We start from the raw sequence: 12927 nt of genomic DNA, 5'->3' as shown, positions 1-12927 counted from the left end.
AGGTATGGCTCAGCAGCAGCTGTTTTGTCTGGAAAGACAATCTGCAAGTGTCCTGGTGGGGAGGCTCTGGGAGACTGGGGGCTTCAGCTCTGTTAGATGTAAAGAGAAGGTGAGCTCTTCAGGATTTCAACATCCATGTGATTGAGTTGCTCTTTTGTTTGTTTCTTTTTAGCCTTGCTGGTTAAGTGGTTGGAACAGCTGTGAACAGTTTGCAACCCTGTGAACGCGGTTTTGGTATTCAGGCAGGATTTAGAAATGGACAGACCCCAGTGTCCTAGTGTGAGCTCCTTATACCTCTTCAGGATTTTTTTAACTCTAGGTATTGTAATTCTGCATCACATTATCCAGCTAGTCTGCTGTCACATGGTGTAGATTGAAGGTGACCCTTATAAAGTTAATTTATTCCTGCTTCTTTGAGTGGAAGAAAGCAAATTGCTGTGCTTTAGTAAGGTCCCATTATCTAAGGTTGTGGGAAACACACAGTGGGTTAAAATTGAATGCAAGAAATTCTCAACACCCCCAAGACACTCACTTTGCTTCCCTGAAGGACAGTACAGCCTTTGAGGGCAGCAGTGGGAAGGGGCTTCTGACCTTCAGGCGTCAGAGCTTCTGCTGGGGCAGAGTGGCTGGAGAGGTACTCTCAGCCATCTGTGGTTACACACCCTGCATCAGGCAGTCTTTGGGCTGCATCCGTGCCAGGGGCAGTGTACGTAGCAGAGCAGACTCCGAGGGTGGTGACACCATGGCAGCCTGTGCTGTGCACCCTGCCGTGCCTGAATGTGGGAGCGTGAACTGAAAGCTGAGAACTTAATGCCTGTTTCTACTCTCCAGGTTCTTCACACCACTGAAATCCTCCTTTAATCAGCAATTTTGTCTTATTTTTTCTTTAACACCACTGCACTGTACAAATAGTTTATCCCAAGGATTGCTTAGTACAGATTTCCTTAATACCATGCTTTGCTAACCTCTGCTATGCCCAGTTTCTGTGACAGTAGTTGAACAAGCAGAATACTTAAAGGGTAAAATGATGACTTTCATCCATTACTTGAAATAGTCCATTTTCTCATATGTGCCGAGGAACGGATAGTATGGTCATTTGGGAGTGAGGATGACTGCTCTGCACTGTAGTCTTAAAATGTACAGATAACTGTAATTCTTAGGTGTCTTGAGTATATCCTTTTTTGCTGTTTGTGTGGCTGTACTGCCATTGAAGGTGGTGAGTGCATTTGGAAAAGTTGCTGGTTTTGCCACACCTGATGGTTTCAGAAGCACAGTTAGGAGGAGGTGCTGAAACTGAAAACGCTGTCTGACAATATCAACTTTGCTGGGCAGATTAATGTTATTAAAGGCGGATAAACTGAGTAGGTTATTTGAGCCAGAGCAGAAGAGAATTGGATCATGAGAGGTTGTTGTCCAGATAATGCTGACATTGTATCTTTTTCAATTAGGACATAATTGAATAGCGTTCTTAAGGAATATTGATTTCTGTGGTCCACCATTCTTAGCAGAGGGCCCAGAACAGGAATCGAGCAGAAACATGTTTGTTTATTGAAGTTCTTTGCTGTGGATAGGAAGTTTTTACTTTGAGGCTTTATCTTTATTGTAAAAGGTACATTTTAGACATAAACCAATTAATGTGCAGCGTTTGTCCCACTAGTAGATATCAGGCAGCGTGGTTTTCATGGGTAGGCAGTCAAACGCTAGGAGGCTGTAAGGGTAGGAGGTGCGATGTTGATCTTTGTCTGGTAGGTGTGAACTCCAGGGCCCAGGCTTCAGTGCGATTTTGCAGTAGGGTAGCTTAGTTAGGTTGCTGCTGAAGAAAATAATCTTTCCTCAACATAGCCCCAGAGTTGATGGTGGGTGATCCTTCTAGACTTATTTCTGTGATATTTGGATCTCGTTCATTTTCTTAGTCTTTGAAGGTTGTAAATGGACGACGTGGACTCTGAGGTCAGTGCTAGTAGAACACCAAAATAAGCTGTGTTTGATGACACCATTTGGAGGCAGATTCCCTTGAATCTTTCTGTCTGCAGGAATTGCAAACCCTCTCTACTCAGCTGTCTTTAAATAGATACTTAAAGGCAGTAAAATTGAGACATATGCTCATAGAAGAATGGTATTTTTCCATACTCATACTAAATTTAATTTTTTTCTGATATTTTGACACAGTTTCAAATATTTGTCTGACACCATTTTATTTTTTTAAGTTTAAGAATGAACTGCTGAATTAAGTTTTATATGCACACTTTGAACTAAGCAGTACAGTTTTCAGTTGGTGGCATATACTGAGGTATTCCTCTTAAGCAGAGGAGCAACAGGAATAAGGCTCCTATCAGTACAAAAATCTGAACTTGTAATTGAATATGCAACATTTGTTTTTTGGTGACTTCTAAGTGTCGAGTATTCATGTAATGGGAAAGCTCTTTCAATATTTTGATTTAAGTAAGTAAAATATCACCCTTAATCTAGATTTGATTTCCAGTAATCTCATGGGTTAATAGAAAAAATAAAGTATGTGAACCTGTTAAAAACACCTGAAATGTATGCCTAACTGATTCTGGTTTTCCTTTGTAGGATGTTGTCTGGGGATTAAACTCTTTATTCACTGTAAGTAAATGAATATTTTTGCATATCCACTTTTTTTTTCCTGCCTGGTTTGGTTTCAGCATCACTTAACGTGAACCTCATCTGTTGCCTCTTAAACTTAAGGTCATTATTTCCTTTGGCTTCAGTGGGTGTTGTGCAAATACGAAATCAGTTTGTGCCTTTGTTTGTATAACTAAGATTCATACAGACTGTCTGAAATGCGAGCTTTTTTGTACATTGTTTACTTTTGGTTACAAATCTATTATGGGATATTTTGGTAATAAGTAACTTGATCTTCCACGCAGTATGAAATTCCTTCCACCAGTTTTCAGGAAATAGAAATTCATATTGCTCTGAGAAGGAATTGTGTTGTTCTTTAAAAAAGGTGTTCTTTAAAAGATTTCTCTCCTGCAGTCTCATTCCTGTTTTGAACACTTATATTCCTGTTCAGGGGCCTCGGTAGCAACCCATAGAATTTGCATAAATCCCGATTTGTTGCAGAAATAGTGTGGTTTTGTTCAGGGATCCCATTTTGCCCCTTTTCCTTAGATTGATGGGAGCAAGAAACCTGTGCCTCATAATTGCAGGAGCAACTTGAAAACGGAGAGGGCAGGAAGCTGTAAAAGGCAGGCAAGATGCAACAGCTGCTTTTGCCCTACAGGTGGAGAGAAACTGTACAAAAGTTGCCCTTTTCTATGGAGTCGAGGATTGTGATTCCCTTCCACAGCCATTGCTGCTGCGTAGGAAGGTCAGGAGAAAGCAAAGAAAGGTACTAACTTGGTTGCCGTATTTGTAGACTTTGGAAACAGCTACCCCAGCCACCCCAGGGTGTGGGGAGGAGGCTGTGAAAAAGCTCTGGATGGGGAGCATCACTGTGGGCTTCACTAGCCCCAACTTGTTTCCAGAGAGAGGAATTTCTTCCACCACTACCTGCAGGAGGAGGAGGCAGCAGAGCAGTGATTGTGCTCCCAGCACTATCACCGAGATCATGGTGCATTTCTAAAACCTCTAGCATAGATCAAGCCAGTGACTGGCTAAAGCTCCTAAGCTTTCCTGGCATCCAAAGGCTTGTTTGTTTCAACTACAACTTTGGTAAATTGATTTAGAAGATTGGAGAGCATTTGCCTTTTCAACAAAAAGTAATTGCATTTCACAGTTAGTCTCCCACTGCATGCTAAGTAACTGGAAGAAAGCGAAATCCACTGGAGGTACAAAGGAGTGTCTTTAGAGGCAGAACTGCACACAAAAATAATCCGTTAGGCAAACAGCTGCAGAGAGTGATGGTCATGGCTCAGAGACCACGGGGATTTGCCATGGCGGGTAAGAGCTGTGCTCCCTAGCTTGCCTCTTGGATTTCCGTCACACCCAGCTTCTTAAAAATAATTAGGCTTTGAAGAGCTGATGATATTGGATTGTGCTAGCCTTGCAGATTCTTTTGTGCTTTCTTGAAGAAAGTGAGTGAAAATGAGGTGTATTGGTGTCCTGGTTTGAGTGAAATGGAAGGTTTGCTGCTTGAAAACGAGTCAGTGTGTGACACAAGCCTTTCACGCTTGTGAAACAGTGGCATTTCACTGCTGTTGCAGACTAACCTTAAACTGGGGAAAATGATCTGGGCTGCAAGGCAGAAGGGTTGTGATTCACTGTTATTTTTTTAATGATTATTCCCATTCTATCAGCATCTTTGTCTCCACTGTTTTTAACCCTGGACCCTGTCTCCTTCTGAAGTTAATATTTGAGATTAAACTGGTAGACCTGAGATTTATTTAGACTATTTCTGCTCCCTGCCCCTGTGTGCCCTTAGCTCTTGGGGTCTTCACACTCCCTTTCCTCTGGGCCCTGTTTTTCCCATTGCACTAAAACTTTCCTGTCTGTCCAGCTCCAGGTTATATAGTTTCTTCACAGAGGGCATGAAATTGCTTTGATATAGAGATGATATTAAGGAAGCTTTTCCTGCTTTCTCATCACCCTGTTTGCAGGGGGTTTTAGGGGTTTACTTTACCCTTGAACAAAAATCAACAGGAATTGTGCCTCTTGAAACTTCGAATGTTCCTTCAAAGTTTGATTTAAAACTGTCTCAGTTTTCAAATAGAAATGGATCATTGCCAGAAGGAAGTGTCATGGGGCTGTGCATGGTGTGCTGCCAGATGGGGCTGAATACCTTGCTGCTGTCATACTTCAATTGCCTTGCGATTTGGTTTGCAGTCATCAAACTCATTTGCATTTACCTTTGGCAGGGAATACCTATCAAGGTAGTGAGAAAATGCCACTATGCTTGCTGGTCTTGTTTGCTTTGTTTCGTTATCTTGTTCATTAGGGCTTTAGATGCCTTGTATGATGCAGTGAGTGGGAACCCTGTAACGTTCTCTATTTATTTTCCAGGATCTTTTGAATTTTGATGATCCTTTGAATATTGAGGCTGCAGAGCATCATTTGCGTGACAAGGTGAGTCAGCGGTTTATTTAAAGCATGTTGTTCCTAAACAAATACACATACTGTACTCGGCAATTCCCAGTCAGTCCTTTTAAAGCATTTGAGCTGGTACTTTGTGCAGGCAAGTGACTCACTGTATCAGCAACCAGATATTCAAACAAGATGTGGGTTATCTGGGAAAGTAAACTCGACACAGTAGTGTTACTCACCATATGCTAGAATCGTTGACCATAATGTAGTCATATCCCCAAAACAGATGATCTTTTCCTTCTTGTTTCTGAGATTTTCCCTGAAGTTGTACATGTTCTGTGCAGCAATTGATAATGAATCTGTTTCGCACAGTTGCATGAGTAGCCTTTACCTTAGAAGATCTGCAGAAAGATCTCATCCTTCTCTGTCTCTTTCAAAAGGCAACTTCTTCACAACTCTGATGTTGCATGGTTTTATTAATCTACTGGCACGTTTAAAAGACAGGAGTGGAAATTTGTTTTCTTTTTACTGATCCTACTTGTTCTGTGTGTATTACGGACTGGGCAAAGCAAAACTTGGCATTGATTAGTGGCCTGATGAACATCTGTGAGATGTACCTCTCAAGTGAGATTGACCACGAAGGTAGAAGTGAACTAAAGTACTATATTCTCCATCATATGGATCTCTGAAGTTCCATCACTTGGTGCATACACTTGGTATGTTCACCATCTCTTGTTTTAATTAAACTTTTCCAATACTTTTGCTGAAGTTAACCGTAAAGATTGAAGAAAAGTTCCAGTTAAATGTTCATTTAAAGAGTTCATTGAAAATACAGTCAGGCAGTACACCTAATTTATCTCATTTTTTTTCAAGAGGGAGTATCAGGACTGCAAGTTTATCTTTCTGCCTATTTTTTGTTTAATGAGATCTTGTAGCCATTCTGGTATTAGTGTTTGCAGGGCTGGGATGAGAACATAAGCCTGAGTTGGGAGAAATTTAATAGAAACCTGCTCTGGAAGAGGGGTTTTGTTATATCATTTTGGCAAAGAGTGCCAGGAAGCCTTCCAAGCCATAAAACACTGAAAGTAGTCACAGAGTGGGCATACAGCCCAAGAAACAAAAGCAGCGTAGTGAAGGTAGCAGGCTGAGTAGTTTTCTTTGTTTGCATTGTTAGGCTAAATTATTCTCTAGTATCTTGCCAGGGAAATTTGTAGCTCTATGGGAATGGTGAGGCTACACAGCTATTGCTGAGTGTCAAATCTGACACTTGATTTCTTCTAACTGCCAGAGGGAAAGTGGTTAGTCTGGTGTCTGGGTAGGTTTTTGTAAGGAAAGATACTCTCACAGTACTAGTACAGTCTTGTGTCAGCTGTGTTGAGGCTGTGATAGGCAAGCCTTGCCAGTGCTTCAAGGAAATTGTTAGACCTCAGACCAGCCAGACAGCAATGCTCTCTTCCCAAAGAGTGATGAAATATTAAGAAATTGCTATCATGCATCTCTCAATCTCATTCAGTAATTGGAAGTCTTGGGAGTCCACAGAAAGGAAGTGTTACCTGCTTTTAAAAACACACCTCTGAAAAAAACAGAGCGCTGAGCACTCAAAATACATACTGCCACACTAATAGCACAGAAGCTTTTTTTTTCTCCATGTAACAGCAGCTGTGGAAGAAGTGAAAGTGAAATTGAGTGGTTTTTTGACAGTCTTCTAAATTAAAAATATTTTTGGAACAAATATTTTTTTATTTAGTCAACTCTCAATTGTCCTCTCACAGGCATCTGTAAAATTCCTATTCTTCCATGTTAACTTTTTTTGGAGCTTATCTGAATTTAGTTTAAGTATTTAATTGATAGTGACAGCACCAGGTAATGCTGGATTTTCCATAGTACGTCTTACAGCAAAATAAATTATGGCTGCCTGGAGAGAATAAATTATGCAAGGGAGAGAAATGCTGCTTTTACAATTAGCCTCAAACGATGCAGTTGCAGCATCATTTAGTTTTTTTAATTAGTTTTTTTTTCTCTCCTGGGTATAGATGTCATGTAACATATAAGCACTTTGCTGTAAAGTCAAACTGCTGTGGTTCTGTCCTGTCTTTTAAGAAAATACTTGCAGTGCATGGTATAATTAATATGGGAATGCTAGTGAATTTTCCTGAGACATTTTTGTGTAATACACTTATACCAATAGAGTATATGTACACATGCACACTCTACACACAAACAGATGTGCAAATATATCTATATACAGATATTTCTGTATTCAAACATCTGTGTCGAACAGATCCTGTAAGAAAACGCTTTTGGTCATTTGACAGGGTGGGAGTATATGGCCTGTAACAGCCAAAACAAATGTCGCTTGAGCTGTCTTCTGTGGCTGTCCTGGAGGAGATGACTCAGTGTGTTACTGATGTCATTTCAGATTTGAAATCCCGGGATCCCTTTGCTGACCTTCCAGGCTAAGTGCAGCTGCCTGAGAGGTTAACAGCTAATCCTGAAGCCTGGCTCTGGTTATTGAAAATGTGAGACTGGAGTTTGTTCAGTTCCATAGACTGGTATTAAGTCATCATAAATGACTGCTGCCTTGCAGATGCTAGAAGTCACCTAATAGATACCAAATCATTATTTGTTCTTGGAAAATAGTTGTGTTGTATTTGTGTTACAGATCAGGCTAGAAGGGACGGTAATAATCTTTTCCTACATAAGGGACCTCTTCATTTTTGCATCAAATCTATGGCTTATACCTGAGCATGTAGTTGTAGCTTTTGGAAAAGTAGCCTTGTTCTAAGATGTAAAAATGATACAAAATTCAGACCTCAAGTTATGAAATCAATTGTTTTTAAAAAATTGTATCTTATCGAAGATCTGAATTAGTGAAGCTTCAGCTGCCAGCCCTTGGGGGCCTCCTTCAGCTCCAGGAAGGAGCTATCAGTTACTGAATTTCTTCCTTTCCAGCTTCCTTCAGCCAGTGATCATCAAGTCGCTTTTGCATTATTTTTTAAAGTATATATGCTTGTTTATGCAGCTTTAGTAATTCTGCAGGTCTTCCCCACACACTTTGCAAGATGTTGTAACTTTTTGGAAGGCTATACAATGAATTTGGGCAGAGTCATCAACCATTTTTGAAAATGCCAGATGAACAGATTATATTAATATTCAGTCTTGCTACCCCTCTACTTACGTATCCAAAACCTACCTTCTTATCAGCTATAGAAGTGATCTAGAGACCTGTGTTGTAATTGGTTATTTTCATCAAAAGACCTTTTCAGAGACAGAGTTTACTGTCTGCCACATTTTTCTAGAGATAGGACTCCTTTATTTGTCTGCATTAAATGGTACTTTCAAGTGATTTCATTGTCATTGCAATCAATTTTGTAAGGCTCCGTTGTCATCAAGTGATGTTGGATGCTCCAAAGCTTAGTTACCCACATGGTAAGCTTTTTCCATATATACAGTAAGACAATCCCCCCTTTCAGCTTATGAGCTCAATCTCTTCTTCAAAAGAAGGTTCCGTCCTTTTGGTAGCCTTCTCGTCAGTATTAGGAGACTGCTTTTAGGTCCCCCAAAGCCTTCTCTCTACCAACAAACCCTGTTCCCTCAGCCTCTCCTTGCCCCGAGGCCTTCCCAGCAGGGCTCTCCACAGCCCAGCATCTGGGACTTTCTCTGTGCAGGGGCTGAGTGTGTCCCAGTGGCAGAGCTTTGCATTTTGGCCTTGATGGGCCTCCTGAGGCTGCTGTTGGCCTTTCCTCCAGCCCACGCAGGTCCCTCTTGTTAGTGGATTTGCCCTCCAGCATGTTGACTGCATCCTGTTCAGTGGCTGTGTTTCTGTGGGTCTGGTGCCAATTTCCAAACTCAGGTTTTTAAACTAAAACCTTCTTGCAAGCTTGTTGACTGTGGCTAAAGCATTCAGATAAAATTGTAGTTTCCCTTCACCCTCTCTCATTTAACTCATAATTGTTTGCAGCTTAGGAAAAGTTTGTATCGGTCATTTTTGTAATGTTACTTTTTGGAACGTTCCTGGTGCCCGCATTGCACTGCAGTTAGGTCCCAGTCACTGAAAGATAAGCAACCATCCTCTCTTGGTTTGGAGCTCAATAAATCAGTATGAAAAGATGATTGATGTCTCTATGTAAACTAAACAAGGTGTTTCCAGATGCTTGTAGAATCATAGAACGATTTGGGTTGGAAGGGACTTTAGAGATCATCTAGTTCCAGCACCCCCACCACGGGCAGGGACACCTTCCACCAGACCAGGTTGCTCAAAGCCCTGTCCAGCCTGGCCTTGAACACTGCCAGGGATGGGGCATTCAGTTTTCTCACACTGGTACAATTTCATCAGTTTGGTAGTGTGAGGTTTTTTTTGTTGAATTTAAAGAACTGCTTACTAGTTAATTAGCTGGGACTGCTTTGGAGTTAGCGGAGAAGTCAGCCTGTCAGTAATTATGTGGATGACTGGAGCCATTAATTGTCAACTGAATCGATTCCACAGCTTTGTAAGCAGTATGCAAGTGATTAAGTTTTAATGACTACTCACTTAAAAATGATACGCTAAAAATGTAGGACTCGCTGTTTTGTACAGTGAACAAATAGAGCTCTGTTGGTTTGCTTTCTGTGGCAGCCAGGTAGGCTGAATACTGAAAGAACAAGGGTAATACAATACCAAGTCAGCCTAGTAGTTCAAGATTTGTGTATTCCTTAGCCAGAGGTGCTATGAGTGCTGTGTCTGCTGTTTTTAGCTGAAACCTAGAAAATACTTGCCATACATATGTCTGTCATAGTTGTTTTGAGATACTACCTCAGGACATGGCTGTGTTCCTTAAAAGTCCTTGTATTTCCTAGTAGTGTTTGCCTTTGCCAAGAAACATTTCAAAGCCATATGTGAGATACACGACAGGAAAATTCATTACACTGTGTGGCTTGAAGTAGAAACATTTTCCCTAATACTCCTTAGCTTTCTTGCTCACCTAGGTCTGCCATATCAAGAGTGCTAATGCTGTGTCCTGTTTTAGTTTTATTTACCTTGTATATGTTGTATTTGGTGCACTTCAAGAGGCTAAAGCAATTTTTGTCATCCTGCAGATTAGGAGGCATGAATTAGTTGTTCATCCATGCAGTCTTGAGTTGTTTTAATAGGAGAAGCTGAGAAACATCACCCAGTGTTAATTTCCTGCATGATCTTTCCATCTTCTCAGTGAAACTTATCTGGGAGTATTCAGTGCATGGAAATGCTTCTTGCTGTGTCATTGCAAAAGAGTGAGATAGATGGCACTCTGGAAGGGATTTTTTTCATTTCTTGTGAAAAGCATGTCTTCTTTCATGGGACCTTACCAGCAGGTCTGAAGTGCCAAAGCTGAGAAATCTAATCAGAGGCAGTGTGCATTTGCCAAGGATCAGTCTTAAACACAAACTTCTAAATTAGTTCCATGAGCCCTGATTTTATTTGCATCTTCCTTGGAAAGCAGCAATACATTTTTCCAATTACAGAGTGTAGGAATGTAGTGAACAGTAGGAGTGTCGACTCTTTTCACTGCCTCCAGGTAACTGGCGATTGCATCAATAGAAGATAACTAATGCCATGCTTTTGTGGCCTTCTCTTTGCTTGCCCCAGGCAGAGGAATGAGGGCTGTTGTAAGACTCAGTGTAATTATTGCTGGAAACACCCAGTTGCTCCTGGATGCAGAGGGGTCAGTGTGCTGCTTCCCACAGGTACTCCAGGTGCCAGCCATCCTGATTTGTCCCTGCATTGTTCTATTTCCCAGTTGTCTGGCTTTAAAGAACATGCAGCACGACAGACCTATGTAAAAGGAGTCTTGGCTTCGTCTTTTTTTCCCCTAGCTATCTTCTGCTGCTGTCAGCAAAGGCAGTTTTAATTGTTTCCCTGCCTTTTCCATGGCTAGATCAGTAGCAAAGCTTGTAGCTAGTTTTTTGATACTTTAATGATGAATTGTTTGACATACATTTGTGTGGGGTAGTTGGTTCTGGCCCAGGTTTTAAAAAGCATGGGTTTTAACTGTAGCTGCCGAAATTTAGCAGCTCTGGTTGTCACTGACTGTATGTCTAGTCCATCTGTCTTCAGTCAGCTTTATAAGCTGCCGAGATGTTGTTTGTAGACATTGTGATTTTATTTTGAGGGAGGTGGGTTGTACATTTGTAAGAATATTATGGTGAAAATGCAGGAGAGTTGGAATTTGAATATAACATCCTGCAGTTCATGACTCTGGACAATTCATGGTGTGCTTATGGCTGTAGCCTTTGTAGTTTGTAGTTCTTATGGTCTTCAGTTTTTAGTAGATCATCCTCACAGTTGTTTCTAGACCTGCTCAAATCATGTCATTCTGATTCCTCACCGCAGTAATACTAGCACACCAGCAAAAATCCTCCAGAAGACACTAAGTATAGTACCGCCAGCCTCAAATCACCTGGGACAACACTATATTTTCATGAACTGCAGCCTCAGATACATCACAGTCAAGTGCTGGCAGCAGTGATAATGTGCGGCCAGAAGCTACTGGGGAAGAGGGGTGTTGGGGCAGAATTTTCCTTGTCACTTGCATGCTGCTGTGATGGCTATTGAATGTCTTTTTTTTTTTTAACCCAAGAAAATATATTACTGCTTGGCTTTTGCTATTTTATTTTATTAAAGGCTTCTCTTGGTAATAAAGAAAATAAGGATTTTGTTTCAGGATTGTGTCTGTTGAGATGTATTTGTAATGTTCATGGTGTTACAGAGTCTGAAGCTGCCCCTTAAGGTTTCCTCTTAGGATTTTAATTGCCCTACATAGCATTAGTTCCTTAGGAAATTAGGCTTAAAGGTAAAGTCTCTCCTCAATTGCTTGCAGTCTTCGGAGGTTGTTCTAATGAGTCTTCTGGGATGAACGTTTTCCTTGAATTACTGTTGTCTTGTCTTTACAAGTGAGAGCACTAATCTAATTTCATTAGAAATGCCATTGATAATTAGGACAGTTGCTGACTACATTTTTCACTGAAGAGCTTTTTATTACCTTTCAGAATTGTATGCAGTGTCCTTAAATAGCAAACACTTTAGGATTTTCATAGAATAATCTTCATTTCTCAAACCCTTCGTTGGGCAACTGGGCAAGAACCAGCAGCACCTGATAAAATGCCAGTGCTGGGGCCAGATTCTGGAGAGGACATTAATGTATCTTCTGCAAACAGGCAAGTCATTGAAAAAGAAAGTTATCAGCAAGAGGTCTGCTTGTAAGTAAGGATTCTAAGAAAGAAACAAATACAGGTATATCTGTAGAAGATCTTCAGGCATCCCTTTGAAAATAAAGTTGAATTTCCCCCCAAATTGTCTCTCTGCATCAAAAACTGTCATTGCCCAGCATAACCTTGTTAATTCTGGAGCCACCAAGAACCAGCAACAACTTGAAACTGTAAAACTTCTTTTTCACTTAGAGTGATTTCATCCTTGCTGTTTTTTTTTTTGCTTGTGGGCTTTTTTTTTTTTTTTACATCGGAAACTACTAAGTCTGGCTTGTGAAGCATGTTGTCAGAGTGGGAAAGGGTTACCGTTCTTCTGTCTCGCTTCAGGTTTTATCAAACTCTGTAAACCAATCTGCCACATAGACTGAGCGCCCTGTGCTTTCCTTTCTGAGCTACCCTGCAGGGTGCTAAATGCAGAAGCTGGTAGATTTTGGATCTTCATCTCTGCTGAAGTTTAGAGTAATTTTGTCCTCAGACTGATAATGCCTTCAGACAGTTAAAAGTCCCAGAGCTCGCTGCCTGTGTATTATTTCAGATTTGATCCTTTGAAGGACTCTTCCAAAATAATGTCATGGCTTTTTATCACTTTTATCCTCTGGCTTCTTATTTATGTGCTTCTACATAAATCTAAATGTAATTATGCCCTTATTAAGACTACCTTGAAAATCCATTTTTCTGTGTAGCTGAAGAAATGAATTTGAAACAAAATAGTTTCTT

At 40.7% G+C, this 12927-nt stretch overlaps 1 protein-coding gene across 10 annotated transcripts in view; it reads left to right on the top strand.

Moving 5' to 3' along the window:
- The window catches only part of UBE2F (ubiquitin conjugating enzyme E2 F (putative)), a 92087-nt gene that overhangs the window by 57072 nt on the left and 22088 nt on the right, over nt 1–12927 (top strand). For 6 of the 10 annotated variants that reach the window (XR_013930087.1, XM_080399878.1, XM_080399879.1 and 3 more), the window contains 2 exons: nt 2575–2607; nt 4966–5028. Coding sequence is in view for 8 of the 10 variants with exons in the window: in XM_080399878.1 (XP_080256004.1) it covers nt 2575–2607; nt 4966–5028 (96 nt within the window). In the remaining 2 variants the exon portion in view is untranslated. The remainder of the gene's footprint in view (nt 1–2574; nt 2608–4965; nt 5029–12927) is intronic. The other 4 variants (XR_013930086.1, XM_080399880.1, XM_080399881.1 and 1 more) reach the window with 1 other exon arrangement.

This window comes from Falco punctatus (genome assembly GCF_963210335.1).
Source record: "Falco punctatus genome assembly, chromosome: 8".
Lineage (NCBI taxonomy): Eukaryota > Metazoa > Chordata > Aves > Falconiformes > Falconidae > Falco > Falco punctatus.
Note: the sequence above shows the minus strand (reverse complement) of the source record. Positions and strands in the feature narration are given on the sequence as shown.